General features: G+C 38.0%; 1 protein-coding gene across 1 annotated transcript; it reads left to right on the top strand.

Moving 5' to 3' along the window:
* The first annotated feature begins 103 nt into the window (after positions 1–103).
* Positions 104–23,179, top strand: ANKMY2 (ankyrin repeat and MYND domain containing 2). The gene is made up of 10 exons (XM_068674101.1): positions 104–268; positions 2,498–2,562; positions 10,018–10,156; positions 12,275–12,373; positions 14,507–14,667; positions 15,542–15,756; positions 16,266–16,401; positions 19,340–19,468; positions 19,898–20,039; positions 21,617–23,179. Exons 1-10 carry the CDS (start codon positions 202–204, stop codon positions 21,838–21,840), a joined length of 1,377 nt encoding a protein of 458 aa, XP_068530202.1. The 5' UTR covers positions 104–201; the 3' UTR covers positions 21,841–23,179.

Raw genomic sequence — 23,179 nt, 5'->3', positions numbered from 1 at the left:
GAGCGGGCTCCTCTCTCCTGCCGCACCGGGGTGAGGGCAGGGCGGGTGTCCCCCTGCCGGTGTCCCCCCCCCCCCAGGCGGCCAGAGCAGTGCTGCGTCCCGCCCGGCCCCCGGCGGGGTGGAGCCGCCATTACGAGCGGGGCGGGGGGGCCGGGCTGGGCCCCGAGCGCGGCGCTGCCCGGAGGGAGGCGAGCGGCTGCCATGGCGCCCCCCCGGCGGGGCGAGCTGAGCCCCGAGGAGAAGGAGCTGCTGCGGGTCATCGCCACAGGTGGGCCGCGGCCGCCCCCTCCTGCGGGGAAGGGGCCGCCTGCACACCCCTGCTCCCGCTCTCCTTGCCCTTTCCCTTCCCGGCGGGAGGCCCAGCGCAGCTGAGGGGATTTGCGCTGCCATTGACCTGCCGGGGATGTTGTGGGGATAATCGGGGCCCTGAGCCCGTCACGTCGCTCCCCGTCTGCCGGCCTTGAGGCGCGGCGCTCCCCAGCTCACAGGGCTCGGGGCTGCCTTCCCCCAGCGCCTGGCGTTCCCTTGAGCTCTGTGCAGGAGGCCAACTGCCCCCCGTCACGTTATGTGTGTGTGTATCAGGGGTTGGGGGATTCCTGTGCTTCTGGCCGGCTTTCGTGGTGCTGCATAGGGATCCTTGCAGCCCTGCCTGAATACTTTCTGAAAGGCATGGTGAAAGCTGTGAGTGGTATTTGTTAGCTGGAGGTGAAATAAAGCCGCCTGATGTGCTCCGTGCACCTCTGTACGTGGTTCTGAGTGAGTTCGAACCGATAGGAAATGTTATTTATAGTTTTGGGGCTTTGCTCGCAATTATGTTCACCCGTTCCCCTGTGTCAGACATAAGCACGGGACAGCCAGTGATCAACTTACTGTGCCTCAGAGTCAGGCTGGCTCGCTTTAAGCAATTCAGACCTTACTCTTGGAAATGCCTCTAATTTACCTTATGCTTATAATTAGGATTACAGGGTAATCCGGGTTAGAAGGGCCCTCAGGAGGTCTCTGGTCCAGCCTCCTGCTCAAAGCAGGTCAGCAGTGAGGCCTAAAGAGGTTGCTCGGGGATTTGTCTGATCAGGCCTTGAAAACCTCCAAGGATGGAGACTGCAAAGCCTCTCTGGGCAGCCCCTTCAGGTGCCTTACTGGGCCCGGAGTGAAATTGTTGGGTTTTGTTCCATCTGATATGATCCTCTCTTCCCTTCAAATGCTGCCTGTTGCCCCTTGTCCTCCTATCACACAGCGTTATAAGCAGCTTGGCTCCAACTTCTGAGAGCTAGCCAACTCTGGAAGTTTGACTTCTGCCAAAGTTTAGTGCCTTGTTTGGAAATCCTTCGGTGGTTTGTCATACAGAACTCTGAACTTGTAAATGCAATTTTTTTTTTGCTTTTCTTGCATTAAAGTTTACTTTGACAGTCATGTCTTGAGGATTTGCTATTTCTAAATGTTTGTTATTTTGCTGAGACATTCTGAAAACTGCACCAGGTCCTAAGAAGCTTCTTGTATGTTTAGAAAAAAATTATTTGGTGAGCAGGCTAGTTGACAGCGCCCTGACCATTGGCCATTGTATTTTACAGCACTATTGTCAAGTGTGTGAGATGAGCCAGGTTACTGGTGCTTTTCCCTGAGATAATAAATTTCCAGATACAAGTAAAGTGTGTTTCCTGTATACGTACCATACCAAAACATTACTAAAGAAAATAATTTCTGGTGTTTGTAATCTTTTGGGGGGCAACAAAATGAACCCAAACTGAAATGAATTTTGGGGGGCAACAAAATGAATCCAAACTGAAATTGCAAAAGCTGCTTTGCTGCAAAGTCGCTAGAAGAGTACCTCCTTGTGATGCATGAAGAAAAATGTGAAGCCCCTTATTAAGTGAGGGATTATAATGTTTATATTTATTTAAGCAGGCCACTGTTAAAAGAGCTTTGCTTGTGATTCAATCGGTGATCAGAACTTTCTGTTAGTTGCCAATAAATTAGATTTCATTAATTGAGAGTCAATGTTCTTTTGTTTCGATTTGATGAATAAAGTTGCGTTGAAGGTCCCTTCAGTTATGTCAGTGGGCTTTATATGAGATTTTTACACTTGTGCCCTAACTGAAAAGATTCACACAGTAAACTTCCTTCTGTGAGAATCTAGGTAGCTCTTATAGACATACATTCTGTACTTCTAGAGCACCGTATTAAAATGCTCAATATTTTTACCCATTCAGAGTTGTTCTGATGCAGTTTATGCAGAGACATATTAGTGTCATGCTCATGTGTGTATGTAGATCAGATACTTACCGCATGCTCTTAGACTACTCTTTGATGTTGACTTCTTTGCTTTTAGCTTTTAGAGCAGAAGGCTGTTCTTGTGCTTCTTTGCTAGGTGTGGTTGACTTACTGATAGTTAATCTGCAAAGATTATTTTTTTTTTCTAATCAGTTGTGCTTTTTTTCCTGTTAATTCTTCATTACTTTTTCTCATCCTCTTTTCTTTCTGTGTCTCTTTTTAATTAAAGGAAACACCGAAGAGGCTGGAAGGCTACTGGGCAGCAAGAATGTCCGTGTCAATTGCTTGGATGAGGTATGACACAACTGTACAAGCATTCTACTGGGTTTAGCAATGAAAATACTAGGTCCAAAAGGCCTGCTTGGTGTTAAATAATACCGCTGTACAGATTCCTGGAAATCAGAATTCTTTTGAAAACGTTTTCAGCCTGCAGCTGAATAAAGAACCTTTGAAGAGCTGTTAGTTTCTTTAAGGAAGCTTAATGTTATATAAGATAGTACATGGTTTGTATTTCCTCTCATATTCCTGCATGAGCTTTGGTGTCTGCAAGGTAAGTTGAACACTGCGGCAGGATACGAGGGGATGCTCCCCAGCTTCTTGTCACCTCCACCAAACTGCAGTCCATCTGTTGTTTATCTAGCAGCAGGCAGAGTGAATAAAGAATATCTGTCCCCATTTTTCACGCATCTCACGCCTGTACCACGTCACCTTTTGCAGAGCAATAAACAGAGAGAGAGTGAGCAGCTAGGTCAGAAGTGGAAAATGCTGTCTTCTGCAGAGACAGATGTGATAGTCATGTAGAAGATGCAATTCTTTGTGTTACGTGAAGATGGGAGGAAGTTGTCAGAGAAAAGACTCTTGCCTGAGGTTCATGTTTATTTCCTCTTAATTTTTTCTTTACAGTGTTTCTCTTTACAAAAGCATATAATGTTAAAGTGTAACATGGAAACAAAACTGTAATTGACCAATATGCATGTTAGATCAATGTGTAATTTATTAATTTAAATAGCCAGCAGCTTGTGTATGTTCTTGATTAGGTACTTTGTATCAGTTTGTGTTTTTCCCAGTTTTATCACTTCATAGGATCCCTAGGAAATTGAGGTTAGAAAGGACCTCAGAACTTTAACTCCTCGTCTCTTGCCCTCCCACCACCGTTAACCAAAGAGTTGGGCTGTGTCTTCTCAGGAACTTTCCTGTAGGCACCAGCAGGCTGCTTCTGTGTCCCCACTAGGCCATCTATCCTCTGGCTGATGAAACCCAGTTCCCTCAGCCTCTCTTTACTGCTCCAGCCCCTAGCCTGAGAGCTCCCACCATGTCCAGGCTTTACCCTGCTGAACTTGCTGCAGTTTATCCATGTCTTTGTTGTACTGGAGGATCTGAAATGACTGCACCCATGATGCAGTATTAGTGCAACATTACTGCTGAGAGGATATGGTTTATTAATAGGCAGCCTAGCTGAGTTATGCCTTAAGCTATTGTTAGAGAAGAAACACTATTAACAATACTTGTCTAGTGTTCGCATCTGACTGAGCCATATGTGTTTTGGGTATATTTAAATAGTTCATCTGATGGACTTCTTGCATCCTCCCCTCTCCTGCGAGTGGTACATTGTGATGCATGTTGAACCAAAAAGGGTTCAGATTTAAATTTTTTAATCCAGCGGTCATCTCATGGCAACTTTTAGAGGCAAAATGTTTCATAATAGAAAAAAATCTGATGTGTTATTCTAATATTTGTACATAAATAGTGTATGAAACAACAATTATACATTAGCTTAGTCTGATATCCAAGGCTGCCAGAACTGGAGACTGCTTTGAATGCATCAGGTCTCTTTTTTTTTTTTTTCCCCTCAACTGCCTTAGCTGTTTATTTTGAAATTCACTTTTATTACTACTGTTACTTATTTTATTAAATTATATTAATTTAAGAAATGAGTAAATAGAACCCTGAAAAAATCAAAGGCTTAGATACTGAGAGCGAAGGGAACTAAGAATTCATTTCCTTTTCTTAAAGTTTTGGTTTTCTTTTTACACAAGAGAGTCAATAGAATGAGCATGGTTTTAATGCAATTCTCTATTCTGTTTGTGGTACAGCAAATATACAATCAAACTTTAATAATTTTGTGTGCTGCAGAATCCACATCAAGTAGAAGGCTGTTACATATTGCACTTCCTGACTTAAAATATCAATACGTAAGACAATGTCCCATTAACTTCTGTTTTGAATGTTTCTAGCCTTACATTCTAACTGCTTAGGTCCACTTGGTCATTAGATTTTAACCTAGAGGAATCAGCAATCTTTTCTCTGTGTCTTTCGACAGGACGAAGTTCTTTTGTAGTACCTTGCAAGTACATTGACTTTTAACAATTATACCTAAAGTTATTTTTTTATAGTAATTGAGCTGTATTCATCTCTCTTTTCCAAATCCTTTGCAGTTATTTCAGCTTCTTACTTCAAGAGTGTAGGCATAAGCTGGATACAATATTGCAGCATTGCTTCTGTGGTTGTTACAGATAGATAGGCTTAGAGTCTAGATTTTTTTTTTTTAAACTGTTTTTTAAATATCTGCTTCTACTGCTCATGTGTCCAAGACTTGCTTATCCTTTATCTCCTCCTATCTGCAGTACCGTGGGTCACGTAGTAGCAGTAGGTGACTTAGAAGCAGCATAAGGCCCCTTTATTCAAATTAGCTTTGCCACTCTTCCAGAATGGTGCAGGTATCCAGGAGATACAGCCCTGTTTTTTTTTCCCCAGTGTTCTTTCTCACCAAATCATTTTTGTTGTTGTTTTATTACTTTTTTTAATTTGTGGATTTAGGTAGTTGAAGGAATGGACATTGAGTAAGCCTAAGTATTTTCCCTATGAAAACAAAGATATACATAGCTCTTCGTCTGTAAGTTTAAGTTTTTAGCTGTTTGATTCTGTCAGCTTAAATCTAAGAGGCATTTATGCTCAGATAATAAACAAAAGGGCAATGGAAAGAGGTGCAAAAAAAAAAACAAAACACCCACAAAACAACAATAAAAACCACCCACAATTATATTTAACTTAAATATGTGCTGCTTATTCATTCTTATCCCATTTTTAGGTGGTGAGGTTGCTAATTCAGAAACGCAGTGTGGAAGAAAATGTTCAGGAGTCTTCTTTCCCCTAGAAGTACAGAGCTTGTAAACAATGCTGTGATTTCATGTTGGCAATTTGCTGACTTTAATGCCATCCATTTGCCGAGTGGGGCTAAGAAAACTACAGAAATACAATCTAGAAGAAGCAGATTGGGCTTCTAGATATGGAAGTTACCTCCAGTCATGTTGATAGCTAAGGTGAATTACCCTTACTAAGGGTAATACTACAATACCATATTTTCCTGATAATTGATTTATGCAGATTAAGCAGAAAGGTTTGACCTTAAAAGACTTCACAGTTTTTTCCTATTTAAAATAATTCCCAGGTTCATAATTTTATCACATATAGAACTTTCACTTGGCATTGGCAGCATTTTTTTTCTAGTCTGGTAATTTAGCCGTTCATTCTATAATATAAAATATGTCTTTCAGAAACAGTCTCCATCTATTTGCTAATTACAGAATTTAAAAATTTGTTGAAATTACAGCAGCAGCCTGCCTATTGGTGCATGTCTGTCTTTTGATGTTTTTGTGTAGTACTTCAAAATCCACAAATCAAAGAACATTCAACATCTATTAAGAATTCCCTGACTTCAGTTCAGGACAGTGATGTAGAATGTGATTTTTCATCACTACATACAGTTAAACAAATCATCAGTCAAATTTAATGTAATACCTACATGAAGACAACAGCTCAGCAGGATGACTGACTATAAAGGAGGAGGAGTATAACGAGGAGATCTATACTCACTGAAGAGTGTTTCATATTAGAATTGGTTCCTACTTATCTAGAGTTAACTTTTTTTATCTATCTGTCCAAAACCAGGACAGTAGACTAGCAGCATTCAGTACCATTTCTGTTAAGTTAGAGGCATTTTTACAGTTCAGATCCAAATATTTGGCTGAACTAGACCTAGTAAGTTGTTCTAACTTTAATAATGCTTTTCTTTTTTTTTTTTTTATTTTTTTATTTTAATGAGTTGATTTTGAAGACATTCCTTAGCAGTATCTATGTGTTCCTTGTGGCACCTGTTTTTCCTGTGTCATTTCTAGTAACTTCCCAAATAATTGTCTCAAATAAAAGCCAAACCTTCAGCCTGTGCATATAATTTGTGATTTTTCTGAATGAACTGGATTGTCTGAATGTAAAGAATAAAATAACTTTGTCCCTGGTAATATCCAGGTGCAAAATGAACTGGGAAGGGGAGAGGTGGTTTCTTCAGCAGTGGAAGCATGTGTGTACAGCAATGTTTTGGCCAAGGTTTTCCTTTTTTAATGTAAATCACCTTTGACCTAATCTCCAACTAGGTGGCTAGTTTTCCCGTGTGCGGTGCTGTGGTTTGCCTGAAACCTGCTGAGGGAACCGTTCTGGTGTGATCCAGCCCACGTGTGCCATGTCTTGGCCAAGTTTTCATGGTTGTGGTGTAAGACAAATGAAGTGAGTGTGAGAGGTGTAAAGCACATGGAGTGTTAGTACTACTTTGATTCCTTTTTCCTTGAATAACACAGGTCAGGTCGTGTGGCTGTTCCAGTTTGTGATAGTCAATCGTGAGAGTGTTACCCACAAAACAGTGACTTCAGTATGCCTATGTTGTGTTCTCACATACTCAGCAGGAGTGTTTGGCCACATAAGCATGTCAGCTTTTCTGCCAAACACAGGTCACTGGTATGTGAGGTGATTTTATTTTTTTTCTTTTGGTTTATCCCAACTCCTGCTCCCTGGCATTTCCTCTCTCCTGCTGAGTACCTCCAGTCAATGAACACTGAAAAACAGCATTGTTGAGAATTTACTCTACAGTTCCTCGAAGACAGAGGGTTGTTTTTACAGTTTTTATGATCTTGACTTTGTTCATCCTGTGGAAACACACCTTGATGTAGTAAAGGTGCAGAAGAGAAATACTGATCTGCTTTCTTCTGCCCTGACTTCTAGCAGTGGAGTCCAAGCCCTCCCTAGTTTTGCTACTAACCTGCCCCTCCTGCCTCCCACTAGGTCCTTTTCTTCCCTCCTGAGGCGATTCAGCCTACTGAACCCACAGTGTATGTTTTTTTTTTCTTCATTTCTGCCACCATGGCAGCAGTAGCTCTTGAAATCTCATCTTCTTCCTCATTTGCTTCTGGTATATTTTCAGCATTGGGAACTGGGCATGGCAGTGTGCAACAGAGCTGGGCTGGTGTGGCGTAAGGCATAGCCCCTGTATGTCTTTGAGTCCTTGGGGGTAGATCAGCTGAACAACTCGGTCAGGGGAGATGCCAACCAATTTCTAGAGACTCTGCAAACTCGATCCTCATGGTACAGTCAGGCATACAGGGAATGCCTACAGCACTGCAGAAGGCAGGAGATGTTAATTTTCCTCCCTAGAATCTGTCTGGTATCCCTACAAAGCGAACAAAAAACTGGGAAAGATTCACTTTTCTCCCCAAGGGAATGAGTTCATAAGAATGGATTTTTGGACATAAGAACATTTCATAGTAGCTGATAGAAAACTGCTGCTTCATCCTGTATTCCATTATGGAAGAATAAAGTATTTCCTTTCATCTCTGTGCTTAATAAACTGTCTGCCAGCTTAGTCTTTTAAGGATGGTGTACCGACAAACCAAATGTCATGTCAGAAAGCATACTGTTTCTGGACCCATCTTAGATATTCAACCTGTGAATCACATTTGCAGCCACTTCAGCTTCTGCGTAGGAGCATAATAGAAGATACCAAGCTTTTCCAGACAAGCTTGTGTTTATCCTGTCCCTTTTTAGTTTGCTGTGAATGTAAAAGGCTGATATTAGTGTGACTTTAAATCCAGTTTTATAACTTCTCTGCACATGTTTTTGCTTGGTATGTTTTTTGATCCACACCACAGCTTGATGCTTTCAAAATTGAATCAAAGGCTTTCCTGAAAGTTTCCCAGAAGGAGGGGAGTACAAAAGAAAATACCTTTCCTTTGTCCTACAATCTTCAGACAGATTTTTTTTTTTTTAATTGAAACAACTCATTCTATATATAACCAAAATTCAAGTAATTGTTTTCTTAAAGTTTTCTCCAATGAAAAAGCTTCCGTAAGTTGTATCATGTTACAGAGATACTTTCCTGTGCTACTGAAGGAGGAGTTTCTACAACATGACTTCAAACTGGGACTGGCATCTAAAAATTACTGTCCATGTAATGTATAATGTATAGTAGGAAGGAATGACTTTCTTTCATAGGACCACAAATGAAACCTAGCAAAAACAGTCACAAACTCATTTCATGAACTTCTCTTCAGATCTTCTGTTTCTTTAATAGCAGTTTATATTGCAAGATATAAAAGTGTATCAGGTTGCTAAAATAAGGTGCACCAAGAAATTATTTTTCAATGTTTTCAGTTAGGATAGGGAGTAATGAAATTATACTTGAAAAATGTTAAAATTATAACTTGCCCAATTTCCTTCGCCTTTAGGATTTTTTTTTAATGATACTGATAAATATAACTTTAGGTTTTGTATTATAAATGGAAGCAAAAAATATATTAAGGCTCAAACTGACAAGTAGATTATTTCAGAAGATCACATTACCCTGCATTTATAGAGCTGCAATGATGTTCTACATGACTGTATTCATGCACATATCCCTAACCTGCAAAAAAGGGAAGAAAATGCTATTTTAATTTCCACCTGGGACAGACTAAATCACATTCCCATGTACTCAGTGCTGGAGAATGTTTTTAGGCAATTACTGTGTCTTGGCTGATAACACAAATCCTGACTTGATGTTAAGTGGAAATGAACAGTGTATTGGAAAAAATGTATCAAAATCTCAGAACTGAATGTCATGCAATTTGCTCAAAAAGAACTGTTTCTCCCTGCCTTTTGAGAGGGAGAAAGCCGTGTGTTAACAATTCCCCACGGTTCTGAAAATTGCCCCTAGGGCTTGCTCAGGTTCACGTTTGTAGTTACAGCAGTGCGACTCCGAGAGCCTCCCTTGATGAAGGGTAAGCCTTCTTGCACTGGTGCAGTTTATCAAACGGAAGGGTTTGAGAATGTATGATTGTTAACATCTGGTTAGAGCTGGATAGCTTCACAAGGACCTTTAGAGTTCTGACTGGTGTGAGATCCCAAACGCAGTACCAAAAGGATGGATAAATGGGAGAGAGGAGAACAGTAAAATTATCAGTAAGTGTGACTAAACAAGATGAGCTTCAGAAACTGCAATTATTTTTTGCATTAAGAGCCTATTTCTAATTTCCTTGTTACTTTGCTTATAATGCAGGGGAGAAATAACAACTTGAGGAACCTGACAAATTTTCTACAAACAAGCTTTTCCTGCTATGACGAGCTTTAGTTCTCTTTGGTCTTCTGTATAAGGCATTAGTGTTAATGACTCATTTGTGGAAAATGTTTCTCTGTTTTTCAAGACTGGTCTGTTTTCAGATATATAGCACAGCAGAAAACACTGACACCATGGAAAATCGAAAATATACTGCACGATAGTAACCACTTTTTTTCATCAAGATTTTATGAGCTTTTTTGTTCTTCCTAGCTTAAATATTACACAGGGCTTTGGCAGGTACACTGAATATGTGTAAACAAGTGAAAATTGTCTGTGGCATGAAGACAGAGAGATGCAACTAATTCTTGTATGCTTCTTCCTCTTTTCAGCATGGCATGACCCCTCTAATGCATGCAGCCTACAAAGGGAAAGTGGACATGTGCAGGCTGCTCTTGCGCCATGGAGCTGATGTTAACTGCAACGAACATGAGCATGGGTACACTGCCTTGATGTTCGCTGGGCTTTCAGGTAACTTCTGACTAAATTTATCTCACTGATTTTTTACGGTTGTGATTGGAAGGAACCTCTGGATATCATCTAGTCCAACCCCCTTGCTCAGGCAGGGTTCTCTAGAGCACGTTGCACAGGATCACATCCAGGCAGCTCTTGAGTATCTCTAAGGAAGGAGACTTGACAGCTTCTCTGGGCAACCTGTGCCAGTGCTCTGGCACCGTCCCAGTAAAGCAGTTTTTCCTCATGTTCAGCTGGAACTTCCCATATTTCACTTTGTGCCTGTTGCCTCTTGTCATTGCAAAGAGTCTGGCCTCATCCTCTTGACACTTTCCCTTCAGAAACTCACACACATTGATCAGATTTCCCGAGTCATCTTTGCTCTAGGCTGAACAGGTCCAGCTTCTACAACCTTTTTTTCATGAGAAATGCTCCATCTCTTAATCATTTAGTAGCCCTTCCCTGGACTCTCTCCAGGAGCTCCGTGTCTTTGTTGTACTGGGGAGCCCAGAACTGGACATAGTACCCTCTATGTGGCCTCACCACGCCTGAGTAGATGGGGAGTTTTCTCATGCAACTTTTTTTTGTGCACTGGGATTTGTTCTGTCTAATCATACAGTTACACTGAAAATGATGCTGCACTGTACTTTTTTTAGGACTTTGTATCACTAGCTTGTAGTAATATTTGAAGCTTGTCACATCAATCCAATATTTTTCAAAGTTTGCCTCTCTTCTATGTTATTTTTGCAACTATGTAAAAATGTTGTGGGCTTCTACAAATTTATTTAGTACGTTTTAAAAACGTATTTCCTTACATTATTTTTCTTCTCTCTTTTACATATATGTGTGTGTGTGTGTGGTGCTTTGCAGCTTTCCTCTTGCTCTTCTTTTACCCTCATGAAAGGAACAATTATATTTTTGAGTGAGAAGAAAGCATTGCGTAAGACGTTGTTCCTTCTAGGGAAAGGATTAGATTTGGCAAGGCTAGGTTATTTTATTAGGACACTAGAACTTTCTGTTTTGGGAAGATGTAAGATTTCTTATCAGGTAGGGTTTAAAGTCTGCTTTCTTTCTTTATTAAAAAAAAATAAATATTAAAAAAAAAAAAAGGAAGGCATATGTGTACATGCACTCTAACTAGCCTATCAGACTGCTTTTCTGCTAAGACTTTCATAAAAAGATTTGGGAAATTTCGGCATTTTATGACACTGAGCACTATCAGAGCTGCAGCAAATAGATAGGAACAAACTGTCAGAGGCTGTTAAAATGCCTGCATCTTTATGGAAATTGCTGTATTTTTACCATTTTCTCCCAGCTGTGATTTTAACCTGCCATCTGGGTTTGCATGCTTCTGAGTGTTGACTTTAAGGTCTGTTATTTGTGACTGCAAAAGGTACATGAGTACTACTGATGCATTGCCTTTGTTTTTAAACCAGAAACCTTAAATTCTGCCTACCACCCCCTTCTTTTTTCATATATATTTTTTTCCAATTAGCATGTGCACAAAAACTGATAAAGTAAGAGTACCTTTGAAAACGGAACCAGCACAAGTAGTGCCAAGTGCCCTTAGTAGTCTCTGAAGGGCACCAATTAAGTCCTATAATCTTCCCATCAAATTTTAGCTTCATTTTATTTGGTATTTAGCCCAGTCTGAACACCCAGTTCCCACTGTGGAAAAAGGAACAATCTGTTCTCTTCTCCATGCTCCTGCTACATAATAGTACTGAGTTTGTTTTTTATTCTTAGAATAGCAAGCGTTGTAGTTGAGCTGCCAAACTAGATTAGTAGAATTTGCTTCTGTACTGCTATCCAGGGGGACCAAGTGCTAGAATAGTTAGAGGCATATGACTCCCATCGGCTCCCCAGGGAACTTGATGTATGTTACATAGGACAGAATTTTAGCCTGCATGAATTTAGTTTTCCCTTCAATTTAATGTTTTGGGACTGTAAATAAGGAGGCAGCACCATGTTTCTCTTAGCTTGCTCTTAAAGTAATGTTCTTAATAGTATTATTTTTCCTCACTGTTAATTGTATTAGGTTTTAATAAGAAGTTTGCTCCTTGTTCTTCTATAATATGAAGAAATACAAGTTCTGGTTTATTCTTTCTAATTCCCCATATCTTCTCCCAAATTCAGGAAACAAAGAAATCACCTGGATGATGTTAGAGGCTGGAGCAGAGACTGATGTTGTCAACTCTGTAGGAAGGACTGCAGCTCAGATGGCTGCTTTTGTGGGTAAGGTTAAGGTGTAATATCATTTCCTAAATCCCTAAAATAAAATGTTAGGTTTTGATGCTTTTTATTGGTGAAACAGTGTTCAATAACCTGTCCTGAACTGACACAGTTCTTTTTCTTCACATTTCATCCTATAACAGAGTCCATTTATGTTTTATTTCCATGTTCGTTTCTTCAATGCACAAGTGATGATATCTGTAAGAATAGATGTTGCTGTTCTCCAAGTGTGCAAGTTCATGCAGTGTCGTTATTTTGCAGACAGTAAGAGGAAGCTTGTAATAGTTGAGGTCTCTGAAGTGCACGTGTGTGCTCCTGCAGTACAAAGTATGTAACTGGAGCTTCCTCTGGAGGAAGGAAAAACACAGTACTACAAACCAGGAGCTCTCATCTGAGCTTTGGCACCAGCATGCTGTGCTGTAATGGTTAGTCATCTCCTGCCCTTCTCCCTCTGCACGTGTGAGAGGGAGAACTCTCAGGACCTGTTCTGAGATAGGTCAGTACTTACTAACCTGGACTTGACTAGAATAAGAAAAGAATTTTCATTACAGAGTGCTAGGTGGTCATGGGCAAAACATGCAACCTTTTTTGTTTTCTTTTCTTTTTTTCTAAACCCTTTTTACTTCTTTACCCACCTCAGTAGTGATCAGAAGATTTCTGCATTAACGTTCCCAAATACAACCCAAATATAGCACTCTTTTTCTTTATTTCCAGCAAAGATTTGTGATAAAATACCAGAAAAAAGTGGTGTATTTTTCATGAATCAGCTAGTGCTGTCCAGATAGCCCCACCCCCAGCAACCAAAAATGGGGGTCTATTTTAATGCAGCCTTTTCATCTTCGTTAAATGTCTGAGAACTCTCCTGCAAGTCCATTAGTTGTTCCGGAACAAATTGTTGTTCAAAACCCTACTTCAACATTTAGATTTACTTCCTTTTATAGTGAGTTAGTGCAGTTTCAATTTCAATTGTATTTCCTCTTCTTTTAAAGAGTAAAAGATTGATATTACTCACTTGAGTTTCAACTAGCAAGTCCTTAACTATCCACATAACATGCTGAAGAAGTCCACTTCTATTAATTACACTTAGGATTTGGAGAGATTATTGGAATGGGATGTTGAATTGTGTTATTAGTGAATGATAAATGGCATCTTCAACATAATTTTGGAGAATTCTTGCTTAAAATCATCATATCACCAGAGTAAATATTTTCAAACGTACTGAGATACGCTACTCTGCACAAGTCTGAACAGTGGAATCTCTTCTTTTTTTATTCTCTGTCCAATCAATTCATCTGTCGTTGTGTGGGAAGTGAGGATGCTTCTTCTGTCATTGTCTTACCCTGTGCTCTATTAGCTTTGAACAGTCTCTTCAAAAACAGTGAAGGGTTTTAAATGCTGGAATTTGGTTGTCTGTGTCTTCCACTGATGATAAATTGAGTTAATGCCAAGTTAAATCAGTCAATTTAAAGAATGTGGCCCTGACCTAGAGAAGCTAAATGTTACTTTTGCATCAGCCTAGTAATCCATCACTTTGCTAGATGGAGAAAACAAGGAGCAGGTGCAACTTCTCTCATGCTCTTTCTTTCATCACAGTCCTCTCCTTTTTTTCTTTCAGTAAATACTAAGCATGTTCTGTTATTTAGATTAATACACTACTGTCTGTTTGGGGCCTGAGAACTTGTAAGAAGTTTGAATGCAAATGTCATTGATTTTTGCAAATGCAACGTGGAGAGAACTTCTGTTAAGAAATTTTAACACCGATACAGCGCTACTAGTATAGCTGCACATCAGAGTCAGAATACTGGCTTTATTTATGGCTTGATTCTGAACATAATAAATAACTTTGGGGAGTTATACCTATTCGTTCAGTTTGGGCCTAACAAGGAGAAAGGATGCATGAAGGAGCTGGAGTTCTTGAAATGAAATTTCATGAAGTCATTTTCTTCTTGAAGTCAGCAAGTCATGTTTTAAAGAGAAGTAAGACCTGCCTGTTAGCAGTGTAAAGCATGTCAAGCTTAGCTCCTTTGTGGATAATCCTCATCTGTGTTGCTTATTAGGTTTCAGGGTTCTTTGGTGATTTTTGTTGTTGTTATGATTACATTTTGTTAGTGATTGTTTTTTCTCGTGTGTTTTTAGGTCAGCATGATTGTGTGACCATCATCAACAACTTTTTTCCACGTGAAAGGCTGGACTACTATACTAAACCACAAGGCTTAGATAAAGAACCAAAACTGCCAGTAAAGTTGGCTGGGCCTCTCCATAAAATTATCACTACTACTAACATGCATCCTGTTAAGGTGAAGTAGCATGTGAATTGCATGTGTTCATTGGCATGGGAACTGTTTTTTTTATGTCAAAAAGCATTCAGCTCTTCCATGAATCCAGTTGAGATCAAAAGCATTATCTACTAACTCAGGTGCTTCTGAAAACGAGAAAGAATCAGGCCTAATGTCTAGACATGACTAAAAAACTGAAGCTATTTGAGTGTTCAAATAAGTTAGAACCTTGAACTAATGCCTTTAAGTGAAGAGATTCATATTTTTAACAAAACAAAACAAAGATTATTTTCTGGATTTATTTTTTCCTAGCCTTACTCAAAGTGAAAACATAAAACAATTCTCATTATTCTGTTAGTGCTTGTCTCAGCATGTGTATTCCTACCTTAATCACTGGTTAACCATGGTAACATTTGCTGCTGTTTCTGAATGTATATGCAGAGATATTTATTTTTACTTGCCAGTATATTTGCTGAAAATAAAGCTTATGTGAGGTTGATGTGTTCCATGGAGCCACTTAAATTGTACAGGTCCAGTTTATTTTAGGTGTTCAAAAGGAAATACATTTTAGGACAGTGTGTAGTAGTTTCTGTAAGTGCTTCTTTTAAAATAGCTGTAATTCTTAAAGTAGCTCTGTTTCTTACAGTTTTTTAATACCAGTATTGATTTTGAACACTTCTTGTATGGGAACTGTGTATTACAGTATAGTGAATAATAATAGTAAATAATGACACTGACAGAAGAAGGGGAAGAGAGCATAAGATGGAAGTAAAGGAATATTAGAAACTCCACTGATATTTAGTTAAAAGACCTATTTAAACTTTAATGCTAGTAAGTAAGTTTAAAGAAATACTAGCTCTGAACTGGATTACATCTTCTTCAATCTTTGTCATAGATTGTGTTGCTAGTAAAAGAGAACCCTCTGTTGGCTGAAGTAGAAGCACTGCAGAAATGTTACAGGGTTCTGGATCTAATTTGTGAGAAATGTATGAAGCAGAAAGATATGAATGAAGTACTTGCTATGAAAATGCACTACATCAGTTGCATCTTCCAGAAATGTGTTACGTTCCTAAAAGAGCGAGACGATAAACTAGATGGATTCATCAAAAAGTAAGTATTTCTACACAAAGGTCTGAAGTATGCATATGAGCTAGATTTACAGGTATCAGAAAAAGACAACTGTAATAGGAATAGTTGGATTGGTTTAGGTAAAGGCTCTGACAAGTAAGTTTTGAAATAATCCCAGTGCATTCTTCAGTGTTTGTTTTTATTTTGTTTTAACCCCAACAAAGCATTTTGCTACTTCACTGTCACGTAGATACTGGTCTGCTTGTGGATGATTATTTTTCAGTGTGTGGCTGAATTATTAAGTACTGGTTTCAGAGCATACATTGAATTATTTTTTATTTCATAACACTTGTGCATTAGAATACAAGTAATTTCACTTGCATTTTAAACACTTCTGAGTTTAAAGTTTCAGAATTATTTTGAATGATAAATCTTCTCTATTAATTAAAATATGGAATAGGGCAGAATGAGGACAGAGTACAACATGCTGTGTTTGTTCTTGAACATTTACTGTATGATTTCTTATTTGTCTTTGTTTTTAAAAAAATCAGTCTCTTGAAGGGGAGAGATAAAGATGGTTTCCCTGTGTATCAAGAGAAGCTAATTCGAGAAAGTATCCGAAAGTTTCCTTACTGTGAAGCTACATTGCTCCAGCAGCTTGTGAGAAGTATTGCTCCTGTTGAACTAGTAAGTTTTTTCTATCAAGAAAATATTTTTTAATAACATCAATAGTAAATTCGGTTTAAACTAAGTCATCTTTCATTTTCTTAGCTTCTTCAGTGTTTTATGCTAAGCAAAGTTTTTGGACGTCCCTGAGTTCTCTGGAAAAATGGAAGTTCATTTTATATGTTGCAAGAGAATACTGTAAAATATTTCAACCTAGTAGTGTTGGTTGTTTTTTTGTTGTTGTTGTTGTTCTGTGTTTGTTTTTTTTTTTCCCCTGTGCCAATACCAAATGCTTAAATGCCTCAGCTTTTAAAGGAAATTGAAAGTTTGTTTCTGTGGTTGAGCTTTCTTTTCGTACTCTGGGATGTCCATCCAGTTTCTCTTTTCCAATGTGCTTTTACAAACTGTAGATTCAGACAGAGATGATGTTTTCTTCTTTCCAGGGTCTAAGTGGACTTCCAGATTGAATCATTTCCTATGTTTAATGCATTCATTATTTCCAGTGTATGTGAGAAGTTGATAATATTTGATGGTAGAAAAGGGAAAAACATCCTGTGAAGCTCCCTTTATCACAAGGAGAGACAAGATGATGCCATATGCACAGTACAATGTGTATCTGAATTAGGAAATCATAATTACAAGTAAAATATTTAACTTCAGCTTTCCTCATACATCTTTGCTAACACACCTCATTATAGTAGTTTTCATTAGTTAATCTTACACGAAAGTTGTTATTCTTTTTTTAAAAACTGTGTTCTCTCTGGTGTCTGAGAGCTAGATGTTACAAACCCTAACACTGGGGAAATGGCACAGTTTTGTGACATACTTGGATTACTCTGAGTGAATTAAAAATAGCCTCTATCTTAAGTGGCTCCACTGAATGAAAATGTCCTGAGGTTTAATGTAATCCCTACTGTTTGCCTAAGCCAGAAAAATAAACACAGTATGAAAATGTAAGCCTTCATGATGCATTAAGAGCTGCCTTAGAGTAAACATATTCCTTCCTGTCTCTTTTCTTAGAAGAGCTTGCAGCCTTCTCCCTTTAAAGACATTTGCTTTGTTACACTGTATTTTTGTCCATTTTACAGAACTGGAAAAGAGAAGATGCTATAAATTTTTAATTTCCTGGAAGCCCTTGACCTTTGGCAATTACTCCGATTTGGTCTGGGCATCTCAGAACTGGTGTAGTAGTTAGGGCCCTGCATATTCCATGGTGGTCCAACTATTTAAGGATTTACAGAGAGCTGGAGAAACTTGACGTTGTTTCCTCTGTTTACATCATTGCCCAAAATAACTTAGTTTATGGTTACCAGTAAAATATACTCAATCTTACTGCCTGTATTGCGTGGGAAAGATACTGCAAATAATAATAAATAATTATTTGCTTATTATTATTTATATATTGTTTTGAAAATTCGAAGTTCTGACCATTCGGTCTGCAGTCGGAGTACACTGAGCACAACAGTACACCGGTGCTAAATAAAACATGTTTTAACAAAAAATCTGTACCATCACAGAGACTAATTTGCAAAAACCTGCTGCATAGGATCTACAAGTGGATGCCTGTGAAAAGACCACTGAGTTCTTTAATAGTATTAGGAATAGTAATATTCATTAGTTATAGTTAATTATAGTTAATAACACTTCATTAATTCATCCAACAGATACGTTACAGGGGCATCCGTGATACAACAGCAAAAGCAATGGGGTATTCCGATAGAAGAATGGCACAAAGAACAGATGGAACAAAAGTAAAATAGTTGAAGTAGCACAGAAATAGATGTACATGGAGCATGTTTCAGGAGTTATTTCAGGTGGAAACGAGGAAAGCAAAGCTATCCATTAGTGGTAATATACTTGTATTTGTGAACCTCAACGGGTACAAAAATCATCTTTTAAAGCTTCTGAACTTTGTCTCCATGATTTAATGTGACTGAGTGCTTCATTTGGAGGTCTAGACTTGTAATTTAGGAACCTTATGCAATTAATGGATCTTCAAGGAATATTCAGAGCATTAAAAGTAAAACTTGTTCTCTTCTCTGAAGAGAAAGGAATCTATTTTCCAAATGCAGCGGAGTCAGTGGCGAATATTTATACTTCAAATCATCTAGCTTGTCTGCACAGAAAAATAGCAGTTGTTTGAATATACAGGCTAACACAGGTGCTTTGTATTCTATATATTTGTTACATTTAAAATTCTGTCTGTTCTACGTGAAACTAACAGTGTTATTTAGGACTATTCATATACTTAATGACTGCTTATGTCTTAGGTAGTGCCTTCTATATTATCCAAACATTTGCCCTGCATTAATAATGCTTCCCTCCAAAATAGCTTTTATAATTATCAGTATTCATCAGTTAAGGAAGGGGTAAATCTCACTCTTCATAGTGAGCTTCTTGAATAATCCCACAATATGCAGTTATTTAAAAGTCCCATTATCTTTGCCTTCAAATTTTAGTTTCATTGCACCATGCTTCTGGTATTGATTCAAAACAAGGGCACAGGATAAGGGAGCATTCTGTGCAGCCATCGATTCTTCAAAATGTAAGCATGTCTCTTCTTCAAAATGTAAGCATGTATCTCTCATAGCTGAGAGATAGTTACCTTCAAATCCATCTCCTTTTTTGCAGAATAAAAAAAAAAAAAGGTAATTTTTATCTTCCCTTCCACAGAAGGTCTAAGTTAACTTTATATACAAAAATGGATGTAGCTGTATGCATGCTAAATTGTTCATGCTACTTGAAGCTTTATGATTTTATTTTGTATTCTTGCTGTTACAGCATCTTCAGTGAGACTAAGCTGGCCACTTGGAAACTTGAATTACTTTGTTTTTCTCTTCTATTGTCCCTCTTCACATTGATTTTTTTTTTTTTTTTTAACTGAAACCTACAGGATAACTGCAGTATTTGCTGTGTTTTACAATTGATTTTGTTCTTATTACCCCTTCTTGACTTTCAGGGTTCTGATCCTACAGCATTTTCTGTACTTACACAAGCTATTACTGGCCAAGTGGGTTTTGTGGATGCTGAATTCTGTACAACTTGTGGGGAAAAGGGAGCAGACAAAAGATGTTCAGTATGTAAAATGGTAAGAATCCATAAATAGTTATAAGGTATCACACAAGTTAGTACCATTGAGGTGATGAGGATTTTGAATGTTTGGCTATTTACCATGTAAGCTTATGAGGAATCGATCACATGTACATCTGCACTGCAAACATACAAGTCATCTACTTCTAGGAGAGATGGCTGCAGTTCCAAGTAGAAGTACGTGGATTTCCAAGTGTCTTATGTTTAAGGATTAAGAAAGAATAAAATTTCTGCATATTCAGAGTTAAGCAAAACAAACTACGCTTCTAGAGTTTTATATAGGTTAGAATTGCTTTCTGACCTTACAAATTGCTTTAAAAAATACCATTAAATGCTATAAATAGAAATATTTTACTTGAGGCACTAAAAAATATAAGATTTTTGTGTATTTTTATAATACATGAAGATGAATGGCTCTGACTTTCAGGTGCTGTACTGTGACCAGAACTGCCAGAAAATACACTGGTTTACCCACAAAAAAGTCTGCAAGACCCTGAAGGAAATTCATGAGAAACAAGAACTTGAAGCTGCCAAAGAAAAAAGAAAACAAGAAAAAAAGCAGAAGAAAGGTTAGGATCTATTGGTTTGCTTGCTGAAACTAAGGCAACATGGACTGTATCATAAGGAACAACAGTAACAGGTCTTAAAAATCTGTAACAGCTGAAGTTAAAAGAAATGTCTTTGTTGTAATGTAACAACATAACATGCATTTGTTGGAATTAAGTCTTTCAGTTTGCAAATGCTGTATACTTCCTAAAACCTGGTTTTTGGTGCTAGAGTTACATAGGTTTCTACAACTGATGCATTCTGAATTACACTACACTATTTCAAAATCCAAATTTTAAAACAAAATAATGAAGAGGTTCATGACACTCTGCTTTTCATTGGAGGTATTACGAGTTCCTCAGAGACAGGATCTTGGTAGATGGCTCTTCTCCCTCCTATTCTAAGAAGGGAGGCTAACTTTTTTTTTTTTTTATAACGTTAATACTGCAGTACCTACGTTTTCATTTTAACTCCTTCAGACACATGGTTAAGACACTACAGACTTTATCAGATTTTCTATTTTTCACAAGACAGTGAACTCACCCTAGCTTCAAGTCCCCTTGTGATGGTGGTGTATCAACCACCATCACATATGTATGGTCTTCATATCAACAGTAGTTTCAGTTCAGAAAGCTACTAATACCCCTTACACATCCTATATATCAGCAACAAGGATAAAATAAAATATATATAAAAAAAATCCACAGCTGTAACTACAGGTGAAAACAAGAGTTTACGAGTGTCTACTGCAGAAGGGTGAGTGCTAAGAAACTACAGGCTGAAGCATAGACTAAAGAAGTTGTTAGCTCCATAGCCCAATGGGACCATGGTATGTTTTGGCAGTGTTGTGGCTAGCGAGGACATTGTTTTCAACTGGTTATCAGTCATAACAGAATAAGAAACCAAGGGGGATTACAAGATGCCTTCTGAAGGGCCCCCAACTAGGCTTTCCTCTCTTTCTTTTCATAATTGTTAGCATGCGACCCCCACTTAGCATAATCAGGGCATAAAGTTATTTAAGTGTTTTTTCTCTGAAAAAAAAATTGCTTAAAAATTAAAGTTGTACTAGCTGACTCCTTTCCATGCAGTCAGGTTATAAAATTTGGGATGACTCATTTCCGCTGGAGTGCATTGTGGCCAACTGTTCATTAGCAAGAATTTCTTCAGTCTGTTATGTGCAAAAAAAAAAAAAAAGCTTCCTGCACAATTATATAAGTAACTTTTTTTTTTTCAGAACACCTGTATTCTATGTTTAATCAGCCTGCAGCCATTCTTTGAAGAGTGAACTGTAGTGTCAGTAAAGCATGTTTGAATTCAAAGTTAAAATAACAGCAGAGTCCTTCTCTGTTCCTCTATGTATGAAAAGGAACTGTGGCAAAATTGTAGAGAAATTAATGAGAGCTTTGTGTAGAGTTAGTTTCAGAATAATCTTATGGTGACTTAAGCATAACTCTTATGTCTTACGTCTTTGTTAGTGATACTTGCTAAAGTAATCACTTTTTAATGCAAAGTTTCCTAGCATTCATTCTTCTGGAATAAAAGTGGTTTGCTAGCAGATGAGTTCTGTATTTACGGCTGATGGCTCTTCTCTTTTGTCTAGATGAAGTGCAACCAGGAGAGTCTAGTACTACAGATGAAGAACAGTCAGCTCCTGGTCCAGATGCTACCAAAGAAGTGGATCCAAATCATGCTGCTGACCGAACAGAAGAAGCTGAACTTACCAAAGAGTCCGAGGCACTAGCCCTGAATCCTGACAGTCCCCTGGAAAGTGAGACTAGCTTAGCTGCCGTTGATGTTCAAAAAATACAAGATTCTGAGGAATAAGAGGAGGGTAGGAAGGGACTAAGCATTCTGGTGAAGTCCCTGTACCCCAAGGGTCAGAGAGATTTTTTTTTGCTGACCGTGTCTGAGTTCTTACAGCATGGCTTATGCAAGACTCTCTATGAAAGCATATCTCTGTTCACGCTGAGATGGAATACTGGCTAGTTTGTCTTTAGGATCTGTTGTAGAATAAAATAATAATAACAAAAAAAATAAGATAAAAACTAGTGGCATAGATCCATCTGTATGTGTACCAGCAGTAGCCATAGTAAAATCTATGAGTATCTGTGGTCAATCAGCCACTTAGTTTAAATTTTAAAAAGTGTTTTGGATTATTCATGTTTTCAGAACATGAAATCTATTTTATTTGTAATTCAAATATTTTTTTCTGCAAGAACACAGAACTGCAGTTAAAACATTGGGAAGCCAACTGTTAAATTGCTTTTTTACACCGCTTTAGGAAGCTTTATCTGAAAGAATTCAGTAGCAGTTAAGTTTCTAAAGATACTCATCTGAATTCTCAACTTCTCATGACATTATTGTAAATATTTTTGACTAGTGAGTGCACAAAAATAGTGTCTATTTTGTGGCAACTTTATTAAATGATAACTGCTGTTTCAGATATCTCAAACTTACTGTGAAATGTGTGTTTCAAGAGAATTGATTTCATTATTTATTTGCTCAAATATAGTCCAAGTTTATCAAAGCCTAATGAAGGGAAGACCAGAAGGATGTTAAATATTTTGACGCTCCCAAATAATAGTTTCTGAATCCCAGCTTTCAGGTGAAGATGCCTTAGAACACACTGGGATGTTCATGAATTATTTTATAAACATAAAAGATGTTAAATATTGCACATGCTAAACCTGGTCAGAATGAACTAAATGGGAATGTTCATATATTCATTGATACAATTGTGATTTCACTTAGGCTTTCAGCTAAATAGCTTATCTTGAAAATAGCACCCCTTAACTTTGCTGTTTTCACTCAGATTAGCTGCTGTTTTGTATGAAATCAAAGGGAATGCCACAACTAAAACACTACTTGCTGCATAAGAAGGATGGTAGAGTTTGATATCCTACAACTGTTGGATGAATAACTGATGTTTTGAACATGGCAATATCCTTCAACGTAGAAGAATAAGGACCACCCTCCATACAGAGGAAAAATGTTATTAATTTTTTACTATTTAATATATTGAAAGTTTTTGTTTATTATTCTTCAACTTGTAAGAGTGAGGATACATAAATGCAGGGAATGTATCTTTTGTATGATCCAAGAGTGTTTTAATTTCAATGATTAAATGAATAAAATGTGAAGAATAAAGGGAAGGTTTTCAAAA

The sequence above is a fragment of the Anas acuta genome, chromosome 2, assembly GCF_963932015.1.
Source record: "Anas acuta chromosome 2, bAnaAcu1.1, whole genome shotgun sequence".
NCBI classification, from domain to species: domain Eukaryota; kingdom Metazoa; phylum Chordata; class Aves; order Anseriformes; family Anatidae; genus Anas; species Anas acuta.
The sequence above is the reverse complement of the archived record's forward strand: the minus strand, read 5'-3'. Positions and strand labels throughout refer to the sequence as shown.

What these genes read in the sequence shown, in the direction of transcription:
- ANKMY2 (XM_068674101.1), top strand. Translation starts at nt 202, where the DNA reads ATGGCGCCCCCCCGGCGGGGCGAGCTGAGCCCCGAGGAGAAGGAGCTG. An exon ending in TCAGATGGCTGCTTTTGTGG is followed by an intron (nt 12,374 to 14,506) that starts GTAAGGTTAAGG and finishes GTGTGTTTTTAG; the next exon opens with GTCAGCATGATTGTGTGACC. An exon ending in CTAACATGCATCCTGTTAAG is followed by an intron (nt 14,668 to 15,541) that starts GTGAAGTAGCAT and finishes TCTTTGTCATAG; the next exon opens with ATTGTGTTGCTAGTAAAAGA.